Here is a 24,268-nt window from a genome sequence, read left to right as displayed (position 1 = left end):
CCTCAAGAATAGAAAGGCTAGATTGGACTTTGCTAAAGAACATCTAAAAAAGTCAGCACAGTTCTGGAAAAACATTCTTTGGACAGATGAAACCAAGATCAACCTCTACCAGAATGATGGCAAGAAAAAAGTATGGGAAGGAGTGGAACAGCTCATTATCCAAAGCATACCACATCATCTGTAAAACACGGTGGAGGCAGTGTGATGGCTTGGGCGTGCATGGCTGCCAGTGGCACTGGGACACTAGTGTTTATTGATGATGTGACACAGGACAGAAGCAGCCGAATGAATTCTGAGGTGTTCAGAGACATACTGTCTGCTCAAATCCAGCTCAATGCAGTCAAATTGATTGGGTGGCGTTTCATGATACAGATGGACAATGACCCAAAACATACAGCCAAAGCAACCCAGGAGTTTATTAAAGCAAAGAAGTGGAGAATTCTTGAATGGCCAAGTTAGTCACCTGATCTTAACCCAATTGAGCAGGCATTTCACTTGTTGAAGACTAAACTTCAGACAGAAAGGCCCACAAACAAACGGCAACTGAAAGCCGCTGCAGTAAAGGCCTGGCAGAGCATTAAAAAGGAGGAAACCCAGCATCTGGTGATGTCCATGAGTTCAAGACTTCAGGCTGTCATTGCCAGCAAAGGGTTTTCAACCAAGTATTGGAAATTAACATTTTATTTCCAGTTATTTAATTTGTCCAATTACTTTTGAGCCCCTGAAATGAAGGGATTGTGTTCAAAAAATGCTTTAGTTGCCTCACATTTTTATGCAATCGTTTTGCTCACCCCACTGAATTAAAGCTGAAAGTTTGCACTTCAACTGCATCTGAGATGTTCATTTAAAATTCATTGTGGTAATGTACAGAACCAAAATTAGAAAAAAAGTTGTCTCTGTCCAATTATTTATGGACCTAACTGTAAGTAAACATCCTTTCTGAAACCTTAATGAGAATGTTTCTTTTGGGAAACAAAAATTGATCCCTTAAGACTTTAGTCTGAAGTTGTACTTTATTTTTAAGATAATGGGGCAATGCGTTTCTCTGATACTGCAGAACTTCTGTCCACTGGACTTTAGAGTTTCCCTATTCTGTGTTTGTATACATCCTAAATACAAAAGCGTTAGGTCAACTGGCTAGTTCATTCCGGCGTAGCGTGAGCACATATTAATGAGTGTTATTTTCTATGATCTGCTGGCCTGTCCAGAGCTGACGGCATGGGTACAAACTAATCCTGGGCGCGTCACCAAAAATTGTGGTTCATTAAGAAAGAAAAGTTTGGCTTGCTACCTAGAGCATGTCCTCTACTGCCCTCTCGTGTTAACAATGGATATTTCGTCATTTGCTGTTAGTCGTCTCAACCTTATGTTTATGTGTCACTGTTATTTTTGTAATTCTTAATTATTCTGTTTTTCATCATAATCTTAATTGTGATATCTAAACTTTATCCAAAGTAAGATACGATTTACCAGTTGGATCAACGCGTAATCAATGCAAAGCAGCAAGATGTTAAAAAATGACTTCGCTTTTCTTTTAAAGGGGAATATAATGTAATGAACCTGTTGACTTATTAATTGTAGTAATTATGCTGCAAATGATGTCCTTTGCTGAAAGAGAATATGTAAAGCTGGGGTTGCAGGCGCTGAGGTGCGGGATTTTGAAATCTGAATCATAATCATGAAAAAGTGATATGGGTGAGTTGAGACTTCCAAATGACTGAGATTTTAGAATTGAGCGATTGACATGGTCCTGGGACTGATCGTCTGAAACTACGCTGGACTAAGCTGATCTGAGGTAAGACTCCCTGGGACGCTGACGTGTCCTAAGTGAAGATGGACTTTTAAGAACGCACAGCGGGATTCTACACGGAGGACAGTCCCGGACTTCACTGAAAAAGTAAAGTTTGGTCTTTAATTAGTTTGTGTTTTGACTCAAAGTGGAGCTAACTGCTGATAAACAAAGGCGGTGGTAGCGAACGCTATTGCGAGTCAGTAAGTATCTGCTCCTATTGGGCAATTCCAATACTAATAAATGGCACAGGGACAACATACTGTATAATGTATACAGTACATTAGCCACTTATAAAGTGTTACAAGATCTAACAAAAGCTTACATATCAGTAACTAACATTAGGCGCACAGTATACATGCCGAAACCCTCTATTCTAAAATGTTAGGTTTTGGTGTAATTACTGCGCTTTCGTTTCGTTTAAACAGAATCTCGGACAAATAGGACTGAATTAAGTTTATTACAGTGAATTAAGAAAGTATTCAGACTCCTTAACCTTTTCACATTTTGCTGTGTTGCAGCTTATTGGGCTAAAATCATTTAAATTCATTTTTTCCGTTCATCAAACAACACTCAATACCCCTGAATGACAAATTGATAACAATATATATATATATATATATATATATATATATATATATATATATATATATATATATATATGACAATTTATTAAAGACAAATCTCGCATTGCTGCAACTATCCTTTGCTCGGTCCTTAGTTGAAGCCCCTTGGGCAGCGATTACAGCCTGGAGTCTTCTTGGGTCTGATGCGACAAGCTTCACACACCTACTGTATTTGCGGCTTTTCTGACCCTCTTCTCAGCAGGTTCTCTCAAGCTCTGTCAGGATGGATGGAGACAGTCGCATATCGTGCCTTTTGCATACTTTGAGGAGAAATAGAGAAGTTAAGGGTTTGAATTAAATTTTACAAAAGTGACGTACCAGTTCACCTGTATCTGAAACATTACTCGCTTTTGGAATTCACATGTTGTGAGACATTGTGATGTCTTCTCCTCTGCGACTAAATGGCGATATGTCCATCTTCATTGCCGCCGGTAACAATTAATATCCATTTATACATTCCGCTTTAGCGTTTTTTTTTTGCGATAGATTAAACTCAGCATGGCGCTATATATTGCACAAGTAGCACAGAAATATTTTAATGTAAATGGATTTGTGTTTTCTCTTCATTTATATTTATCCTTATTGTATGCTTTATTTTTCCAGGATTTTTATTTTTATTGTTAATATGTTTCTAGGCAATAGTTGGGTGGTAAAACTGCTACTCAGCAGAGGATTCTATGTCATAATTTAAATTATATGTACGTGTACTGTATATAACATTGTTACATTATTACAATGCGCTTTAAATATTTAAACAAAACTGAAAGTGTTCTCTTCCACGCCGCAGTTTAGATTATATAACTTTTTGAAGTTTCATTTTTAACACTACTCATGTTTAAAAAGATTTAAGAACTGTACACTTGTGTTTTAAGCTAAGCAACAGCTCGCATCAGTTCTGGGGCATCTTAACTTTAAATAAAGCGAAATATGCTAGAAAGTTAATATTAAGGAAGCCGTGTATTTTTATAGGTGGCGCAGTGGTAGCGCTGCTGCCTCGCAGTTAGGAGACCCGGGTTCGCTTCCCGGGTCCACCCTGCGTGGAGTTTGCATGTTCTCCCCGTGTCTGCGTAGGTTTCCTCCTACAGTCCAAAGACATGCAGGTTAGGTGGATTGGCGATTCTAAATTGGCCCTAATGTGTGCTTGGTGTGTTTGTGTGTGTGTCCTGCGGTGGGTTGGCACCCTGCCTGGGATTGGTTCCTGCCTTGTGCCCTGTGTTGGCTGGGATTGGCTCCAGCAGACCCCCGTGACCCTGTGTTCGGATTCAGCGGGTTGGAAAATGGATGGATGTATTTTAATAGCCTTGTTAGCGCCATGTAGTGGAAGGGCTGACGGTTTTTTTTTGTTCCGTTTTCTTTTATGACCCATTTTTGCGCATGAAGTGCGAGGAAGTACGACATTAGATTGCTTTGACCGACCCAACTTGGTAGCTTGTGATGTCACACTGCGCACGGCGAGGTTATCGTTCCTGTAATCAGTTGTATTCTCACAAATATTAATGGTAGATCGAAAGTATTATGGACCTTGTTTGTGCTGTAATCTTGTGGGATTGCCCACCTGCTGAATTTTCTGTGGCTCTGACCATGAGATGACGTAACAAGATGTGTTCCTGCCTTATGAACATTTTTCGTTCGCACTTACGCCTGCACTCTTATAACTTTTTCAACTTTAATACGCCAGATAACACGAACACTGTCTGTTAAATCCCTATAGTGTCTGTTATCCAATAGTTGCCCAGTAGGGGGCAGTGTAGGATCGGAGTACACTTTTTCTGGACACCCGAAGTTGCTCTTGAAAGCCATTGGAAAAGCCTTCACACGTTGATTTCTACGGCGACTTGTGAAAATGGCCACATTATTAAAACTGTTCCCAACTTGCACCTGGACAGGTATGATTTATAGCTGTTTATTAAAGTACTGCGTTTTATTATTTTTTTTACCAAGTTCCTTGTTTTTTTTCTGGACACTGTTTTTCTCATAAAGTAATTATGTTATTTTGGAGACGTGTAAATCATAAAGAACAAAGATCACAGAAATAAAGTTTTCTTTTATATACTTTAGCCGTCATAAAAAAAGTTAAGTGACTAACGTCCCTAGAAATGATTCTTTCGAGATTGCATTCAAAGAAGTCTATCATACATATTCCGGGCATTCAAAATACCTCGTTAAAAAGATCTAACGGTGTACCGAGCGTCCCCAAACTGACCTCCGGACTCATTTTGTCAGCCGATGTCAAGTCAGCTTGACGTCCAACATTCTCTGTTTCCTCGAAATCTGAATATTTAAATAAGTTTAATAAAGCAGACTGTGGACATAATGTTTCAAAATGTGAATTTATTCACAAACACTTTTTTGGCAAAACGTTTTTTTTTTTTTTTGCAAAATTGAAAAAACCGACAACATAACTTGTGGATTTATTCAAACCTTTTTTATTTTTTAACGTAGCTGATTTTTAATTAAATAACAAATCAAGTAACCAAACAGCAAGTATACTTTGTGGAAACTAACTTAGATGTGTTCCAAAAATATATATACTTTTTTTTTATTTTTAAAGATACATGCCTTAAATGACATTGACAGCTCACATTTTACCTTAAAATTTTGTGTAAAGGTCACTTGATTTCAACAGATTTGCGCTGCAGCCTCTCATCTGCAGAGACAGGTATACACTTCAAAGTAAATGTCACATAATTATAAAGTAAAAGTGGACCAAATCCACAGATACAATTTAAATTGGAGATTTGGGATTTGAAATGCAACAAAGGTGTTAAGGATTGACTTATTATTGTGATTGTTTTCGAAAACGGTAAATTAGGGGTGAGATCTTGCTTTCACAGTTCCTGTTTAATTTGTGAATCATTTATTTCACTTTTCACAACCTGTCGAAGTTAACAAAGCTGTTAGATTAGATTAAGTGCATACTGTAATTGAAACACATTAGAAGTACCATGACAACGAAATGCAGACTTGCATCTATCCTGAAGTGCAAAAAGAAGTTAATTGCAAGTAATTAGAGAAATATAAATAAATACACCAGTAAGGAAACTTACAGGCAAAGAGTAAGTTATGAGTACATGCATAATGATTAGTGAGAGTTAAAATACAATATGACAGTGTATTAATTAAGCTCAGTATGGATATAAGTACAGTAAAATATTTTTAAAAAGTTAAAAAAAACAGTAATATGCAGGCAGCTGTGTATGTAGAACATGCAGAGCCCTGATAGTTCTGGGGTATAGATATTAATGGCTTAAGACTATAGTGCAAACATGGTGAGGTTAGAACAGAAGGATGGATTTTCAGTGCAGCATTGTGACTGTTGCAAGTTGGAAGCTGTTCCTGAGCCTGCTGGTGCTGGCATGTAGACTCCTGTACTGCCTCTCAGAAGGTAAAAGGGTAAACAGACAATTGCTGGGGTGAAAGGAGTTCCCGATGATACTACTTGCCCTCCACAGGTACCATTTTTGTTGGCACCAGTAATGTACTGGGCAGTTTTCACCACATGCTGCAGAGACTTCCGGTTTGATAGCATGCAGTTACCATCCCATACTTTAATACAGTTGGTCATAATGCTCACCTTCTAAATTGTCCCTAGTGTGCGGGTGTGTGTGTGTGCGTGTGCCCTGCGGTGGGCTGGCGCCCTGTCCAGGGTTTGTTTCCTGCCTTGCACCCTGTGTTGGCTGGGATTAGCTCCAGCAGACCTCCGTGACCCTGTAGTTAGGATATAGCAGGTTGGGTAATAGATGGATGGATAATGCTCTCCATGGTGTGTCAATTGGACAGAAAATGCAAATGACGAATAATCTGGTGGAGAGTAGCTGTGTTGCTGCTTGTAACCGTATTGTGTATGCAACGGCAAACTTTATTTGTATATTTCATCCTTTCAAGTCAGAGCCAACCTTGCATGATCTCGGACATATCTGCCTGTCCTTGTTAGAGACAGTCTTGTCTGCTTATCTATTGAAGTTTCTACACTATGGTGGCTTGTCATAGAGTGCCTTTCGCTGTCTATCTACATCCCTTTAGAGGAAGCTATTAGAATCCATCCCTATTTTCATATATCAAATACACTAAAAAGTCAGTAGATTTACTAAATAGTGTATATAAAAGCGAGCATACACCTTTATGTAACTCTTATCCTGTATATGCAGTGTGCATATGTAGTAGTATGACTGTGGCCCAGCATGTGACTGCAGCCATGCCACATGTGCTTCAGAAGAGATCATCCACCTGAAGCTAAGCATGTTTGGACCCAGCCAGGACTTGAATGAGAGACCATCTAGGAAAAGCTTGAGTTGCTTTTGGAAAAGGCGTTGGTGAGACCAGCAGGTGGCGCCTACCCTCTGATCTGAATGTAGATCCCAATGCCCCAGTGCAGTGACGGGGACACTATGCTGTAAATATGGTACTATCCTTCGGTTGAGATGTAAAAAAGAGGTCCTGACTTTCTGTGGTTATTACAGATCCCTGGGCATCCTTCAAAAAGAGTAGGGTTTATCCTGATGTCCTGGCTAGATTGCCCTTCATGGCCTAGTCATTCTGGCCCCCTAATCATCCCCTGACTCTAATTGATTATCTCTTCTCTCACCACTTTAGCACCTAATAGTTAATGTGTGGTGAGCATACTGGCACAATAATGTCTGCAGTTTCATCATCCAGGTGGGTGCTACACATTGGTGGTGGTGGTTGTAGCGGTTCCCCAGTCACTAAAGTAGCATTGAGTAGCAAAAAAGCAAACTGTGCATGTAAAGAATGACTAATTATTATTATTAATGTGTGTATGTGTGACCTGAACTGAAATTGGGTCACAAGCCGGAGCTGGCTTGTGCTTTATAACAAATGGTATTGGGGTAGGCTATTGTCCTTCTCTCATCCTGTTGAAGTTACTTTGCATTCACAAAATAGATGGTGGCAATTCCTTAAGTAGTACTTTACCTAAACTCTCAAATACTTCTAAAGTGAAAACATAATGTGTCTTTTTTGTATCTTGCAATGTTGTAGGTCGACTGGCTCACCTAAGCAGAAAAGGCTGGGCCCAAAGTAGAAGTGGGAGACTTCTGCCCTGTTTTCCAGCTAGCCAGAGATGTGCATCTACAACCAGCTATTTGACTGTAGAGATGGACGACAACACTGGTAAAAATGTCAAGCATCGCTAAATCACACATTTAAAAAAATGTTAATGTTTTTTAGTATTGCTTGATATAAATCAGTATTTCTCAATTTTAATATTCTACCATATTTAGGCTGACAGATGGAAACTGACTAAAGTATTTGTCCAATTTTAAAAACTGATGTACAGAAGCAGTGATAATTGAGTATGACATGATTTCAACCCTGGTGCAGAGGAAGTAATTATTGAGCCAGAATAGAGCTAAACATGGGGTCTATAGTAGGGGATAAAGGATAAAACTGTCTTGTTTCACAATAAAATAACCTATACATCATAGCATATAGTCTTACAAGTGCAAAATGGTGTTTTGTGCACATCTTTGCACTTACACCTGAGCTTCATAGTCGAGCGTAAAGCGCACAGGCTTTAACTGGAGGTGTTTCTGAGGCTACAGACCATCAAGTAGGCAGTCCCAGAATATGCAAGCCATATTTGTTGTTTTGTTGGAAAATGGGTCAAGGCAGGCTTATCAAGAATGGTAAGATGAGTGAGAGAATCTCCACAACTTATTATCACACAGTCACACTAATAAGGAGCAAATAATTATATGCATGTGCAACTTCAGCCTCCATCAGCTAAAAGGTAGAAGCATGTCTCATCTCTAAAGGTTATCCAGCAGTAGTCCTCAGCAATGGTGGCATGTGTCAGCTCAATTGGCTCATGGCCCAAGGTGTTACCCAGTAATTAATGGTGTGTAAATGCTTGTGCTTTGTAACTGTGCTCAATCCACTGGTCCTCTTAGGATTTAGCTTTTCTGCTCTTCACTTCTTGTTCCCAGTTATGATTACTGTGGCTGCACAAACCATAGTCCACAAAACAAATTTCACCCCAAGGCAAGCCAGGCCCCAGGAAAATGGGTGTTGACCTCAAAGTAGAGGTCAGTCTTTAAAATTCAAATCAAAGAGCAAAGATTTTAAGACGTTTTGAAGTGTGCCCCTCCAAGGGGAGAACCGTGAAAACTGTGGCTCAGAGTAGCAGATAAGACCATACAAAATCTTCATAAAATTTAAGATTTATTAACAAAAATAGAAAATATAACAAAATGCTCAAAAGACAAAAAAAGAAGCAAAAAAGAGGGAGGCGGCATTTCCAGCAAACAAGTCCAGTCTTGGAAGGGCTGCAGTGGATTCAGGTTTTCATTTTAACCCTTTTCTTAGTTAGTGACCTGTTTTTGCTTCTAATTAACTTCTTTTGAATTAATTTTAATTGACTTGCTTTTGAAGACTCAGAACCTTAATTGTTTCATTTTCCTTAATTAGCAGTCAAAACAAAAATGAGATAAAAAATGAGCCAAAACATGACCAGCAAACTGTGCCAATCATACAATATCTGAAAATAAAGATAGGTGAAAGTCGCAGGAATGTTGATCTACTCAGGTCCACAAAATATTTGACTAGTGCTCTTAGAAAAGAAGAAATCAACAATTTTGGAAATTTATGCTATTACACAGTGAGAGAAGCAACAATCCATGGAATTAAAGAACGGGTTTAATTAACAACAAGAATTGGCTCCTCATTAAGCAACTGGTGGGAGTGAAATTGGTTGGAATTTCAAGCCCTGACTTAAGTTGGTCTTCTGTTGGCTCACTCACTTCACGTTTCATTTCTGTTTGGGTGCCATTTAAGGAAAGAAATGAAGCAATTCAGAGTAATGATGAAGACATTCAGGGGAACAAATCTGAAAACACAAGTCAATTAAAATGAAAGGAAAAGGAATTAATTGACAGCAAAAACTGGTCACCAATTAAGAAAAGGGTTAGAATGAAAACCTGCAGCCACTGCAGCCCTCCAGGATCCAAGTTTGAGACCACTGCTATACATAAACCAGAAAGTGAAATCTAGGGATGGGACATTTGATTGAGAGGCTACGAAGCAGCTTTAATGAAACATGTAGTAGAACTTATAATGTGTCATTAATACTCTAACCTACTACATGCACATTTTCTATACCCCCTTACTGTATATGTGCCCAGTTCCACAAGCACATTTCCTAAACACCATTATGATTTTCCTTGCCCCTTTAACACTAACAGAAAAATATTAATCTTTCACATTGACACTCAGCAAGAATCCACTGATTTGAAAAAGTATCACATGATTAAGAATTGGTGGTAGCTTATAATGAAATATATTGTCACACCAGCGCTCGCTGGCTCTGATTGCCGATGGATTCTTCTATTACAATGGCGCCAACAGGTTCCATCAGCCTGGGGATGAGTTGCCAACAGAATGAGCTGACATTCTATAATTCAAGTGAGCAGCTTCTGAGCCAGCTGCAGTGGAGCCAAGAAAAATGATAAGCCTGCCAAGTTCGCACAAGAATTAAAACTATGCTGAACAGTGAGCTGTCCTTCTAAGAATAGCCATCCACTTAAAAGAGCAAAGAATCAATCAATTTTAGTGCATCCGTCCAACTGAAACTATGCAGTCAACATAGGCTTTATACAGTTAGGTCCATAAATATTTGGCCAGAGACAACTTTTCTCTAATTTTGGTTCTGTACATTACCACAATGAATTTTAAATGAAACAACTCAGATGCAGTTGAAGTGCAGACTTTCAGCTTTAATTCAGTGGGGTGAACAAAACGATTGCATAAAAATGTGAGGCAAGTAAAGCATTTTTTTAACACAATACCTTCATTTCAGGGACTCAAAAGTAATTGGACAAATTAAATAACTGGAAATAAAATGTTCATTTCTAATACTTGGTTGAAAACCCTTTGCTGGCAATGACAGCCTGAAGTCTTGAACTCATAGACATCACCAGATGCTGGTTTCCTCCTTTTTAATGCTCTGCCAGGCCTTTACTGCAGTGGCTTTCAGTTGCCGTTTGTTTGTGGGCCTTTCTGTCTGAAGTTTAGTCTTCAACAAGTGAAATGCCTGCTCAATTTGAGTTTGAGCAGACAGTATGTCTCTGAACACCTCAGAATTCATTCGGCTGCTTCTGTCCTGTGTCACATCATCAATAAACACTAGTGTCCCAGTGCCACTGGCAGCCATGCACGCCCAAGCCATCACACTGCCTCCACTGTGTTTTACAGATAATGTGGTATGCTTTGGACAATGAGCTGTTCCACGCCTTCTCCATACTTTTTTCTTGCCATCATTCTGGTAGAGGTTGATCTTGGTTTCATCTGTCCAAAGAATGTTTTTCCAGAACTGTGCTGGCTTTTTTAGATGGTCTTTAGCAAAGTCCAATCTAGCCTTTCTATTCTTGAGGCTTATGAGTGGCTTGCACCTTGCAGTGCACCCTCTGTATTTACTTTCATGCAGTCTTCTTTTTATGGTAGACTTGGATATCGATACGCCTACCCCCTGGAGAGTGTTCTTCACTTGGTTGGCTGTTGTGAAGGGGTTTCTCTTCACCATGGAAATGATTCTGCGATCATCCACCACTGTTGTCTTCCGTGGACATCCAGGTCTTTTTGCGTTGCTGAGTTCACCAGTGCTTGCTTTCTTTCTCGGGATGTACCAAACTGTAGATTTTGCCACTCGTAATATTGTAGCAATTTCTCTGAAATGTTTTTTCTGTTTTCGCAACTTAAGAATGGCTTCTTTCACCTGCATGGAGAGCTCCTTTGACCGCATGTTGTCTGTTCACAGCAAAATCTTCCACATGCAAGCACCACACCTCAAATCAACTCCAGGCCTTTTATCTGCTTAATTGATAATGACATAACGACGGACTTGCCCACACCTGCCCATGAAATAACCTTTTGAGTCAATTGTCCAATTACTTTTGAGCCCCTGAAATGAAGGGATTGTGTTAAAAAATGCTTTAGTTGCCTCACATTTTTATGCAATCGTTTTGTTCACCCCACTGAATTAAAGCTGAAAGTCTGCACTTCAACTGCATCTGAGTTGTTTCATTTAAAATTCATTGTGGTAATGTATAGAACCAAAATTAGAAAAAAGTTGTCTCTGTCCAAATATTTATGGACCTAACTCTATATGCTTCATGTATTAGCTGTGTCAAGCTCATAGATGGTATGATTTCTTAACCACCAGATATCATTACTGTTGAAACTTTGGCTGTTTTTCCTGCACAATCAGGAAGAAGCCTGAAAAGCTTCTCGGGGTTTTGCCCACCCATCACTAATGAAATTTTTAAGAGAGGTGTAAAAAATGTTTTTCAAAAAATCCAAAGAATAGCTACAGTCAAAAGAAGAACTCTCCAAACCATTAAGCACATTCAGTGAACGTCAAGAGACTGCATTTCCCAACAGGCTTTTTGGGCTGGGAGCAGAGGCTCAGATGATGGACAGGTGGCCCTGCATCTTATGGAACCACACGCAAAATACAAGGAACATCAGATAACAAATCTAAGCACATAGAAACGAAATAATTCATTGACAAAAATACATAATTAGACAAATAACAGAAATTTTATGTGTAAGCTAGGGGAAGAACTGTGCCCTACACATAACACCAGTGGGTAAAATCCTTGTTGCATGCATCATCACTGTTGAATCAGTTTGCTCCCTTATGTTGGGCTGGCCTCATGAACAGCAACTGGAACCCATAGGGAGTTCAATCAATAGTTTGTACAGCTGGCAGATATCACAAAGGCATTCTAGGTGACCATTTGCAGCAATACATGCCCAAATCACCATGATCTTGCCTGCTACTGTTACAGGTTGTGTATGATTGGCGCTTTAATTTTGGCCATAAACAGTATATCATTGATGTGTAAAGATAATTTGTATATCAGACAATGCTGGTCTCCTGTTGGTTGTAGGTGAACTGGGCCACTCTTCTGGTTGAACCTATTTTTTTTTTCCATGGAGGGTATTAGAAGATATAAAGAGTATTTTTAGCTGCTCGGTAATGACTATGATGCAATTTACGTAACTTGGGTGTATCCCTTCATAATACACTTAAAAAATAAATGAATGATTTAGTAATGTGAATCAGTTTCACGATTCTAATTAACAAAATGTTTTCATATTATATAAGGGACATTAAAACTATTTTATATTAGAATATTGTCTAGAAAAGTTGAAGAGTACCTTAATTGTAGTCCAAAATATTGCAGGCTTCCTGTAGCATTTAACACCACATACCAACACACATTTTTATATTGCTTTTTATTTCTGTTCTGTTATGTAGGTGAGTGGTGTAGTGGTTAGCAATGCTACCTTACAGCTCTTAGGATGGTATGACACACAGCAAGCATTGATCTGTAAAGGGTCTGTGTGTTCTGTCCACAGCCATTTATATTTTCTGTGGGTATACCAGTTGAACTCCTACATACTTAAAGATATGCAGGCTAGAGTGATTGGCACATCTAAGTTGGATAGCTTTGAATGTGTGTTTGATTATTTCCTGTGATAGACTGATGTTCCATTCAAGGTTTGTGGTGTCAGGGTAGGTATCGGTTTTTCTTTAAAACAGTAATGAAAGGACAATAAGTGTAACCTTTAAAGATTAGCAGATTCCATCTACCCATTCTGTAAAACATATATCCATATTTAGGGTTGTGAGGCTGATGCCTGTGTCAGCATTGTGTCCTTGGAATGTGGGAGGGGAACAGGTATGGAGTGAACATGTTAGCTCCACACATACGGTGCTACACAGACTCCCCAGGCAGTGAGGCAGTAGTGCAAACTGCTGTGCCACTGTACTTTGCATGACATAATTTTGTTATGTACACAACACAGTAATTCTTACCATTTATTATCCTCATTTTTCTTCCAGGTGTTGCTGTTGTAACAATGAAAAGTCCTCCTGTGAACAGCCTCAGTCTAGACTTTTTGACTGAGTTTTCTATTAGCATTGAGAAGCTTGAAATGGATCGGAAATGCAGAGGAGTTATCTTGACTTCTGTATGTACAATAATTACTTGTCATAACTAATACAGTGGTTCATTTTGTATTGCTTGTATTTATTCATGTAGATATAAAATAGAAAGAAGGGATATATCACACATGGCCAAGCTGTATTTTAGTCATGTTTTTAAACATGAATGCCAACATTTTGTACTGGATTTTATTTAATTACAATAGATCTGTTTTAATGTACTTAGACATGGTTATGTACTGTATACTGCCACACTGCTCCATGGACCAAGATTTAATTCCAGGGATGGTTATTGTGTGTATGTGTGGATAATCCTCTGGGCTTCCTCCTTCATCCCTGCAGCATATTTTTTCAGTTCCTCTGTGTTTCTAAAGTGGACCGGTATGACTGAGTTTGTCTTCACATCTTATCGAGAGTTTGCCTTAACCTGCTAATGGAGTAGTGCAGTCTGAAAACAGACTCATGGTTTCCAAATTAATTCTTATTAGTTAGAACTAAAGGACAGTTCAGATTTCCACATATAGTGGCATACTTTTAAGGGTTAGATAATGATAAAAGAAGTATAAATATCTTAACTTTAGGGTTCTGCATCTTTATATGTTTTTATTTTACAGTTTTATTAATGACAAACTCTTCTCACAACAGGGTCTTCCAAAAGTATTTTCGGCAGGTTTGGACATAATGGAGATGTATGGAAAGGGCCCAGAACATTGTGCAGAGTTTTGGAGAGCTGTGCAGGAGATGTGGTTAAAACTATATGGATCCAATATGATTACCATTGCTGCAGTTAATGTAGGTATATACAGTAGCTTGGTTTACTTGCAAAGTATGCAAAATATTAACGGAAAAAATTTACAATTATGCCTATAATGCACACTTTCATTTATATAGTTAGTGATGTATACATTACACTGCACAACAAAGTTTTTGCTTCTTGAACACTGTTGGGTGTTTCTTATAGATTTTTGGCTGCTGATCACGAATATCACATCAAAATTTACCCATCACGTACCGTTTCAGTTTTGTCATGATTATTTCTTATTTTTGTATCCAAACATTTTCGCTCCCGTAAGTGACTTATCAACAACGGTTTGTGCAGCCTGGGCATATCCAGGCATGGAATCAGGCCAGGTTGGAAGTTGTTCTGTGGAAGTTGACATCCTGAGCAGGTCTGAACAAGCTTGACGCTGTCTCAGCATGCTATAAAGGTGGCTTGCATACGCCAGTCCTGCTCATTTGGTTAATATTGATAGTCAGTGTGTATGTATAGTATCAGTATAGTAAAGTATAGCATCTGTAGCAATATAACAATAAGTAAGCTTGATGCTATAGATGTTTTGGTGTTGGGCGATATGTGTCGTCAATGTCGTAACAGCCGCGATACATTCTGCTATATCTGTGGCGAATATACACTTGCGCCTCAGAGACGTTGGATGACTGCTGTTGTGAAGAAAGCTTATCATCTGTATTTTGGCTGCAAAACTGGTGATCAAAATAAGGAATGGGCGCCTCACATTTGCTGTGCGACATGTGCTGTCAGTCTGAGAGCCTGGCTCAGAGGCACTCGAAAGACGATGCCGTTTGCTATTCCGATGATATGGCGAGAACAGAAAGACCATGTGACGGACTGTTACTTCTGTTTGACTAATGTGTCTGGTTTCTCTGCCAAAAACAAGAAGTCAATTGAATATCCTATTCTGCCTTCAGCAATGAGACCCGTGCCACATGACGACAGTCTTCCAATTCCGAAACCACCAGAGCATTGGACCTTAGATGAACCAGATGAAGAAACTGCAATGCAGGGTACTGACAGTGACAGTGACATTGACCCAGATTTTGAACCGTGCTCATCAGGCGATCCACATCTGAGAACACAGTCCTGAGACTGCAAGAATGATGTTTGCTGTCACAAGGTATGGAAATTTCTGTGTTTCGAGGTCGACATCATGATATAACCAAATTTTTTGCACAAGTCGACAGTCTGTGTTTCTGTTGTGACATTGAAGGATTGTTCTTGGGCTTGGGTTGTGATCACAACCCGGAAGAGTGGCGTCTATTCATTGATTCGTCAATGTTAAGCCTGAAAGCTGTTCTGCTACACAATGGCAACGTTTATCCTTCATTACCTGTTGGTTATGCAGCACACATGAAAGAAACGTTATGAGAATATGGAACTGTTGCTGAAGCACGTCTAGCTTAGCAGGTACAACCGAAATATCTGTGGAGATCTTAAAGTCGTTGCTCTGTTACTAGGACTGCAGCTCAGCTATACAAAGTACTGTTGTTTCATCTGTGAATGGGACAGCCATGCCAAAGAGTCACACTATTCTCGACAGAACTGGCCACTCCGTAAAATTTAGTTCCAGGACAGAAAATTGTGGCACATGAATCGCTTGTCGACCCGGCAAAGATATTTTTGCCTCCTCTTCACATAAAACTGGAACTCATGAAGAATTTCGTGAAAGCACTGAACAAGGAAGGCAAAGGTTTTCGCTGTTTAAGACAGATGTTCCCAAGAATAACTGACGCCAAGATCAAAGAGGGCATTTTTGTTGGCCCCCAGATCAGACATGTTATGAGTGATAAGTGGTTTGAAGATCTGTTAGTTGGGCCGGAAAAAATTGCCTGGAAAGCCTTCAAAGACGTTGTTGACAATTTTCTGGGCAATTACAGAGCCCCAAACTACATTCAGCTGGTAGACAAAGTTCTCAAAGCATACAAGACAATGAAGTGCAACATGTCACTCAAGATTCATTTCCTCCACTCACACTTGGACTTCTTTCCCGGAAATCTCGGTGCTGTCAGTGACAAACACCGTGAAAGGTTTCACCAGGACATTGCTACGATGGAGAAACGATACCAGGGCAACTGGAATCCGTCAATGCTTGCTGACTACTGTTGGGACACTGCAACGTGATGCACCAGACATTGAATACAAAAGAAAATCAGGAGCAAAACATGACTAAATACGTTATTGTCAGTAAACATATAAGAAGACCCTGTATAGTGCCCGACCTGACACAGATTGGACACGGGAGGCACATGTAAAATAAACAAAACTATTCTATTTTCTTAGTCTGTGGGCGCACATCTTCCCCGTGTCCCACAGGCAATACACAGTCCCAATTAAAGCACACCAAGCACTCTTCTTCTTCTCTCTCTCTGGCACCACCACTCCTCCCAGGCAACCTTGTCCTCCTCCACCCGACTCTGGCTGCTGAGTGGTAGTCACTGGCTCCTTTTTATTGGGTTCCCGAAAGTGCTCCAGGTGGTTGATTGCCGACATCTGGCTGCACTTCCGGGTAAGGTGAAACTAGTGCCCAAAAGGAGCCAGCCACTCCTGTTGCAGCACCCCCTGGCGGCCCCACAGAGCTGCACAGAACTCCAACCCCCATGAAGCTCTGGGGTAGTCCGAGGCACTGCTGCAACCCAGGGAGGCTGCCATCTAGCATCCAGGGGGAGATGCTGGGCTTCCCATCCTTGTCCCCCTGGCAGATGTGGTGAAGGGGCGTCCCAGCCAGACATGGGCCCCGGCCATCCGTCATAATGTCTATTTCTCACAGTTCCTACATGATGCAGTAAAACCAAAGCTATATTTGTGCATACCCAGTAGGTACCTGTCACAATCAGCAAAAACTTTTCAGGAAGCAAGACTTTTCAAAAAAAATGTTGTGCAGTGTTATTACAAGCTTAGTATCCATCCTATTATTAAAATGTCAATAAATAAAAACAGCAATATGAGGGCAAATAAATATGTATCATTGTCATTTTTTAAAATTATTTTTAAGGGTTCAAGTCCTGCAGGGGGTTGTCTAATGGCCATGGCTTGTGACTACCGAATAATGGCAGATAATCCTAAATACAGTATTGGACTGAATGAAACTCTGCTTGGCATTGTTGCTCCTTTCTGGTGAGCAAAAATCTGGGGCTCTCTCATGCAAGGGACTAAGTGTATCTTAAATGAAATATTTTTTGTAATTATATTGGGATTATTGATTTTGGTTCTTATGTAATGAACTGTTAAATAATTTAAAGCAAAATATTTTAGTAACATAAATAGTGTAATAAAGATTTTGGGAGGCTTTATCAAGTTATACTGTATAAGATTGTTGAATTCTAAAAACATTCACATTCATTTAAAAAATAAATTGGGAGATGAAAAATACAAAAGTTTAATCAAAGCTATAGAACATGAAAATAAGTCATGTATGCATTTTATTATTAAGAGCCACACTGATTATCCAATCCATCTTCTTAACCTATTCTTCTCTCTCACTTTTTAGTCCAGATACTCCACTTTAGAGTGAGGAGGAATCATAATATGAAATGGACTGAAAGCAATAGCCAATCCAGAATGGAACTCTGGTCCATTACAGTGCAGTGGCTCACATACCCTCAGTCACCCATACCAGGGCAATTTATTGGAAGGAGTTAATATAGCATACACATCTTTTGAGTGTACACTTAAACTGGAGTGTTTAGAGAAAACCCACCAAAAAATTGCAATTCCACACAGGCAAAGATCACAAGTACTATATGGTACCATCTTCTTATTTGCTATTTTATGCTTTCTTTTTAATCTTAAATCCGGCAGATGTGGAATGTTCCACTATCAAACCTTATCCCTAAAAATAAATGGGTTTAATGATTTCCTGTACTGGTGGGGCTGGTGCTTTGCATTCTTCCATGAAAGACAGCTGCATAAATCAGCTATGCCTCACCAACAGTCCTATATCTGTATGCCACTTCACAGTGGTATACACATGGACTATATCTACTTTCTGAAGTGACTAAATGAGGCACCAGTCCAGGGAAAGGTAGACTTAAAAATACATGCCTATACTGACTCATATTGGGAGCTATTTAGATTTGTGGATCAACCTAATTTGTACATTTTTGGGATTTGGGAGAAAGACCTGCTTCCTTTTCATATACCTACAAAGAATCTGGGCATACACCACTGGAATCCACAGGACACAGAGATGAGAAGTGTGTTCTACAGTATCTGATACTTCTGAGTAGTAATGTTAAAAAGATTATTTGAAATCAGTTATTTGAAACTATTACTTATTAGTTAATAATAGTGGGGTGACGGAAGGGCATCATAGATGATCTGTTTTGAGAAATGTATACATTTGAACAATAGCCTGTTGGTGCCATACACTGGCATCAGACATTAAAGACAGTGTCACATCTTTGACAAGCAAACAGCTATTCTCCATTGGTTAGAATGGTTTTTCAGTGTTTTTTCAAATATTGTTATTCATCTATTATTGAACCTGCTTAATCCAATTCAGGGCCACGGTGGCCAGTACCGATCATGACAGAATCAAGTACAAAGTAGGAATCCACCATGGGCTGTTTATGTTAGCTTCACAAAAAATAGATTAAACAAATTACACAGACAATCACAAGCACATAACCACTACTCAGAAGCATTTCTCCAGCTCTGAAAAGGGTAGTGATACATCTAGCACATCATGTAATTCAAGGAAACAGCAGGGCAGTAGCATAGTGTACAATAATGTAATGGTGGCTACCTAGAACTGTCAGCAGATTTGTGGATCTGTTTGAAATAAGACATTACCTTGATGTATTTTTCTGCTTCTATTAAGTAGTTCTCTGTAAAAATGCACACTGCTTTAGCTTATGTAATGTTTTCTAAACTGTTCTTATTTTGTGTTGCTGCCAAATGCAACCATTACATTTTGTTTTCGGTAGATGGCTTGCTAAGTAACAATAGTCTTTTATTTAAATGAACATCTGACTACAGCAGTAGTGAACTAATATGAAACAAAACATTTTGTGCTTTCTGTTTTGGAAATTGTGTTGTAGTGGAACTATACTTTTAATCAAATTCTTTCTTTGATAAGTTTGTGTTAAGCATAATACTGCAAATCAAGGCCAATTTCATTAAATGCATATGATGTATGGCTTATGGCATAGTATTTAATTATTAAAGAAAATGACCAAGTATGTTTTTGCAAAAAATGTTTACTGTTGCTTAAAACATTAATGATGTCACAAATAGATATTTTTGGCAACATCCCTTCCTTAAACTATCTTCCCTTGCCTCTACTATACTGGGATTCTTACTCCTTGTTTTTGGAGTTGATGTGCTAACCACTGCACCTCCATGACACTAGGAAACTGCTTACATTACATCAAATATAACATGGACCAGTCCTGCTCTTTTGCAGTAGGCAAAAGACGTAATGCTTTGTAAATTTGATTTTCTGACTATAATGAGCTCAATGAGAGTCTTGACTGTGATTACAATAGAATGCAAAAAGTCTTTTATGTTTATATTTTACAAGAAATGTGTAAGATTTTTGGACAGGTAACCAATGTATTTTGTATTGTATTGTGTATTTGTATATTTCTGAAAACTTACATTTTTGATTTAATTGGCAACCAGCTGGTGGTATTTTTGAGAACTGTGGTATAGTTTGATTAATTTCCATTTATTTATTTTATCACTAGGTTCAAGGATACCATGATGAATACAATTGGTTTTAGAGCTACAGAACTTGCCCTCCAGTTGGGCCTCTTGCACAATGCTCCTAACGCCTTACGAGTAGGCCTGGTTGATGAACTTGTACCTGAAAAGGAAGTCCTAAGTGCGGCTTCCACTGCTATTTCTAAGTGGCTGGCAATTCCAGGTGAGATTTTTGTGTGTATGTGTGCGTGCATGCATGCATGCAAGGAGTGCTTTTGTGCTATAAACTGGGAAGTCTGAATTCCCAAAGTAGCCCTGTAGGACCTAAAATAAAATTGAGGCGTTCTCAGCCATGAAACAAGCAGTGGTAAATCAGATAACTTGCTGGATAGCGAGTTGTGAGTGGTGTTGGGGAATGTTGCGTTTAAAAGTGACTTGCTTACATTACTCATTACTTACAAAAACGTAGTGTTATGTTACAGTGCACTACTTTTTCTTCTTCTTTAAGATAAACTGCACATTACACTGTCCAATATTTGTCATTAAATTGAGTTTCATGATAGAGAGAACGTAGTTCTCAGTGTTTACATTTAGCCAAAGCCGTGGCTCAAGTCTGCGACACCTGGATTACAAAGGCCCTCAGAAGTAGCCCTTTTTCACACTGACCTTTTGGAATTCTATGTTTGTGCGCACAGGGACTGCCTCTAAGCCTGGCGACATCAGCCAAGCTCTTTCTCTCACTCTGCCCCAGCTCTTTTATCCAGCACCACCACTACATTTCACCAAACCACAGCACAAATCCTGGTGATTATGCCAAGGGTTATGTTTTGTAATGACACCATGGTCTGTCTCATTTTTGACATTTTCACTATGGTAACTTCTATTGAACCACAAACCCATAACATTTGTATTACGAAGGCCCCTCATAAGCGGCTCCATTTTATGCTGTGCAGTAGGAGTTCTCCTATGCCTGTGTATACAGGGACTGCCTCTAAGCACTGTAGACCAAGCTTTTCCAGCTGATATTTGTTGACCCCTCTCTCCCACTCAGCCCCCCACTATTTTGTGCACAGCACCACTACAACAATTGTTGGGCCTAGCAACTTAAACTGCTGTTGACTGTTCAGGCCACGTGATCTTTGCACCTTAATAGTCTTGCACATTTACCGGTAATATTGTTGCAAAATTATACAATACAGTTGCTGGTGAAATTGATTTCAAACTCGGCATAGATTGGCATGGTGCAAAAGCAAAGCAGTTTCTATGTGGACAGGTGTGAGATGAAACTGCAGATACAAGTCTGAAAAATTGGCTGTGTGCAAATATCTGCATTGGATTCAGAAAGTATTCTGACCACTTCGCTTTTTCCACACTTTCTTGTGTTTGTAGATTTGATTTTAAATGGATAAGTTTGCCATTTTTGCTCATTATTTGCTCATGAATCAAGTAATTCATAATGACAAAATAAGAACATGTTTTCAGAAAAGCCTGCATATTTATTAAAAATCTAAAACTGAAATATCTCATTCATATAAATATGCAGACCCTTGGTTCGGTACTTAGTAGAAACCCCTTTGGCAGAAATTACAGCTTCAAGAGTTCTTGAGCTTAAATCACCTGGATTTCAGCCATTTATCCAGTTTTTCCTAGCAGATCCTTTCAAGCTTTGTTAGATGGAATGGAAAGTATCTATAAGCTGCCATCTTTAGGTCTCTCCTCAGATGTTCTATGGGGTGTGGTGCCCGGCGGGCATCCATGCCCGGCCGGGACGCCTAGGAGGAGTGGAGGAGGGCTTCTGCCTCCTCCAGGACACGAGGGGGCGTCCTCCCTGGTGGCTTTGGGGACCACGGGTACGGAGCTTGGAAGCTCAGCCCTGTAGGGGCCCGTGGTCACCGCGAGGGGGCGCCCCAATGCCTTGGGAGTGTTGGCCCTCAGTACTTCCGCCACACCGGGAAGTACTGGGGGGAAGAAACTTGAGAGCACCCGGTGGACTTCCGGCAACACCTTGGGAGCTTCCGCCACACAGGGGTGTGGCTGCGGAGGCCCTAATGATGCACCTGGAGCCCATCCGGGGCACATAAAAGGGGCCGCCTCCCTCCAGTCAAGGGGAGAGTCGGGAGGAAGTGTGTTGGAGAGGAGTGGAGGCGGACCAGGAAGAGAAAAGGCATTGTGTTGTGGCCAGGACTTGTGAAAGGGTGATTGGTGCTTTGGCACTGGGTTTGTGCACTAAGGACTTGTAAATATAATGTATAATAAACGTGTGTTGGGTGACATGAACGTGTCTGCCTGTCTGTGTCCGAGCCAGTCTTCACAGGGGTTTAAATCTGGGCTTTGAATGGACTATTCAGGAACAGTCCAGCGTTATCTTTGCTGTATGCTCTGGGTCATCGTCGTGCTAAAAGGTGAACCATAGCCCCAGCCTGATGCCACATGCATTATTGAGCACATTTTATCCAAGGACCTCTCTGTATTTGGCCGCATTCATCCTTACCCTCTATTCTGACCAGTGTACCTGTCCCTGCCACCAAGAAGCACCACCATGCTTCACCACAGAGATGGTATTGGACAGGTTATGAACAGTGCCTGGTTTTTGGCAGACATAGTGCTTGAAATTCTGCCCAAAGGTTTCATTTTGCCTATGCTCTCAGAGTCATTTAAACTGTCATTTCTTTACTTAAGAGTGGCTTCCATCTAGCTACTCTACCATAAACACCTGATTGATATTTTGCTGCTGTGATGGCTGTTATTCCAACAGGTTCTCCCAACTCAGTAGAGGACTTATGAAGCTCAATTAGAGTAACCATTGGGTTCTTGGTCACCTCCCTGACCAAGGCCCTGCATGCCTGGTTCTTCAGTTTGACTGGACAGCCAACTCTAGGAAAAGTCATGGTGGTTCCAAACTTCTTCCATTCCACAGTTATTGAGGATACCATGTTCCTGGATACATTCAAGTCTTCATTATTTGTTTTATCTCTTTGCCATATTCTATTCCTCACCACAATATTATTGAGGTGTACAGAGAGTTCCTTGGACTTCACAGATTACCTTTTGTCCTGACATGCAGTGTGAGTTGTGGGACCTTATATACACAGGTGTTTTCCCTTCTAAACTGTATCCAGTCAATTCAGTTTGTGACAGGTGGTCAGCAATTAAGTTCTAGGCACGTTTAAATTAAAGCAAGTGAGATGCACCTGACCAGAATTTGGAATGCCACAGCTAAGGATCTGAGTAGAAATGAAAATTTTAATAAGCTTTTAAACCTTTCTGAAAACATGTTTTCACTTTGTCATTAATGGTTATTGAGAGTAGATTGGAGGGAAAAACTAGCAAGTTTCTCCATTTAAAATATATCTACTTCACAATAAAGTGTTCAGAATGTGAAGAGATCTGAATACTTTCTAAATCCTCTGTAGTATGAATCTGCATATTTTCCGCTCACTGCTGCCAAATCAGGAATAGACACTGGACATGTAACCCTTCCATTGCACAGAATCTCTGTATATACCCACATCGGCATTATAGAGTTGAAATCAACTTACTGTTTATAAACTTATTTGGAAAATGGGAGAAAATATACACAGAAAAATTCAGATGCAGTACAGAGTTCAAGCTGTGGTTTGAGCTGATGAATCTGGAGCTGTGAGGCAGCAGCACTAAACACTACTACCACCATAATGTATTTTCTTTGTCCAGTCTGAAATATTTGCTTTCCTTTCGTGCTGCAGATCACGCTCGCCAGATTACTAAGTCTATGATGAGAAAGCCTACCATTGATCGTCTACTGTCTCATAGGGATCAGGATATTAACAACTTTGTAAGCTTCATTACCAAAGACTCTATTCAGAAGTCCCTTCAAGTTTACATGGAAAGGCTGAAACAGAGGAAAACGTAACCATGGGAAGACTTTGGCATGGAAATACAGCTTCAAGCAACCTAGGTGAATAAAAATGAGTTTTTGCTTCCTGGAAAAGTTGTTCAATCCATGGTCTTTAGCATCTGTGAAAATAAATAAAACCTTTTTTTTTCTTCTAAGGAGATATCCCTTGTTTTGCAAACGTTTTATAGTGTCGACTTACCCGTGATCCTGAAATCAAACTTGCAATTATTAACGTGTTTCTGTATTTTCAATTGATTAAATAAAGAGTCAGACTTCTTTATCTAATTATACAGTATGCATTCCTTTGTTTGCTAGTTTTGGTAGCATTTCTGTAAAGCAATAGAATGACTAAAAATCTATTTTTATTCAACTCTTGAAAAGTAAATCCAGTCCATCCATTTTTAGGATACATTTTTGTCAGTATAGTATCGTAGGAAGCCATGTCCAGTCCTAGCAGCATTGGTCACCAGGCAACAACCCACCATGACAGGGATGCAAGTCCATCACAGACATAATTCCAGTTTTTTTGGTTATTTAAATTCATGTTGACTTCAGTAGGTAATCTGGTTAA

The 24,268-nt window shown here is 39.7% G+C and overlaps 1 protein-coding gene across 1 annotated transcript; it reads left to right on the top strand.

Annotated features, from left to right (window-relative positions):
- Positions 1-4,197: 4,197 nt before the first annotated feature.
- Positions 4,198-23,982, top strand: eci1 (enoyl-CoA delta isomerase 1). The gene is made up of 7 exons (XM_028814365.2): positions 4,198-4,301; positions 7,414-7,545; positions 13,280-13,407; positions 14,027-14,173; positions 17,170-17,291; positions 19,865-20,043; positions 23,546-23,982. Exons 1-7 carry the CDS (start codon positions 4,259-4,261, stop codon positions 23,710-23,712), a joined length of 918 nt encoding a protein of 305 aa, XP_028670198.1. The 5' UTR covers positions 4,198-4,258; the 3' UTR covers positions 23,713-23,982.
- The last annotated feature ends 286 nt before the right edge of the window (positions 23,983-24,268 follow it).

Source organism: Erpetoichthys calabaricus, chromosome 11 (genome assembly GCF_900747795.2).
Source record: "Erpetoichthys calabaricus chromosome 11, fErpCal1.3, whole genome shotgun sequence".
In the NCBI taxonomy this organism is placed as follows: domain Eukaryota; kingdom Metazoa; phylum Chordata; class Cladistia; order Polypteriformes; family Polypteridae; genus Erpetoichthys; species Erpetoichthys calabaricus.
The sequence above is the reverse complement of the archived record's forward strand: the minus strand, read 5'-3'. Positions and strand labels throughout refer to the sequence as shown.

What these genes read in the sequence shown, in the direction of transcription:
- eci1 (XM_028814365.2), top strand. Translation starts at nt 4,259, where the DNA reads ATGGCCACATTATTAAAACTGTTCCCAACTTGCACCTGGACAG. An exon ending in GAGGAGTTATCTTGACTTCT is followed by an intron (nt 13,408 to 14,026) that starts GTATGTACAATA and finishes TTCTCACAACAG; the next exon opens with GGTCTTCCAAAAGTATTTTC. An exon ending in GGCATTGTTGCTCCTTTCTG is followed by an intron (nt 17,292 to 19,864) that starts GTGAGCAAAAAT and finishes TTTTATCACTAG; the next exon opens with GTTCAAGGATACCATGATGA.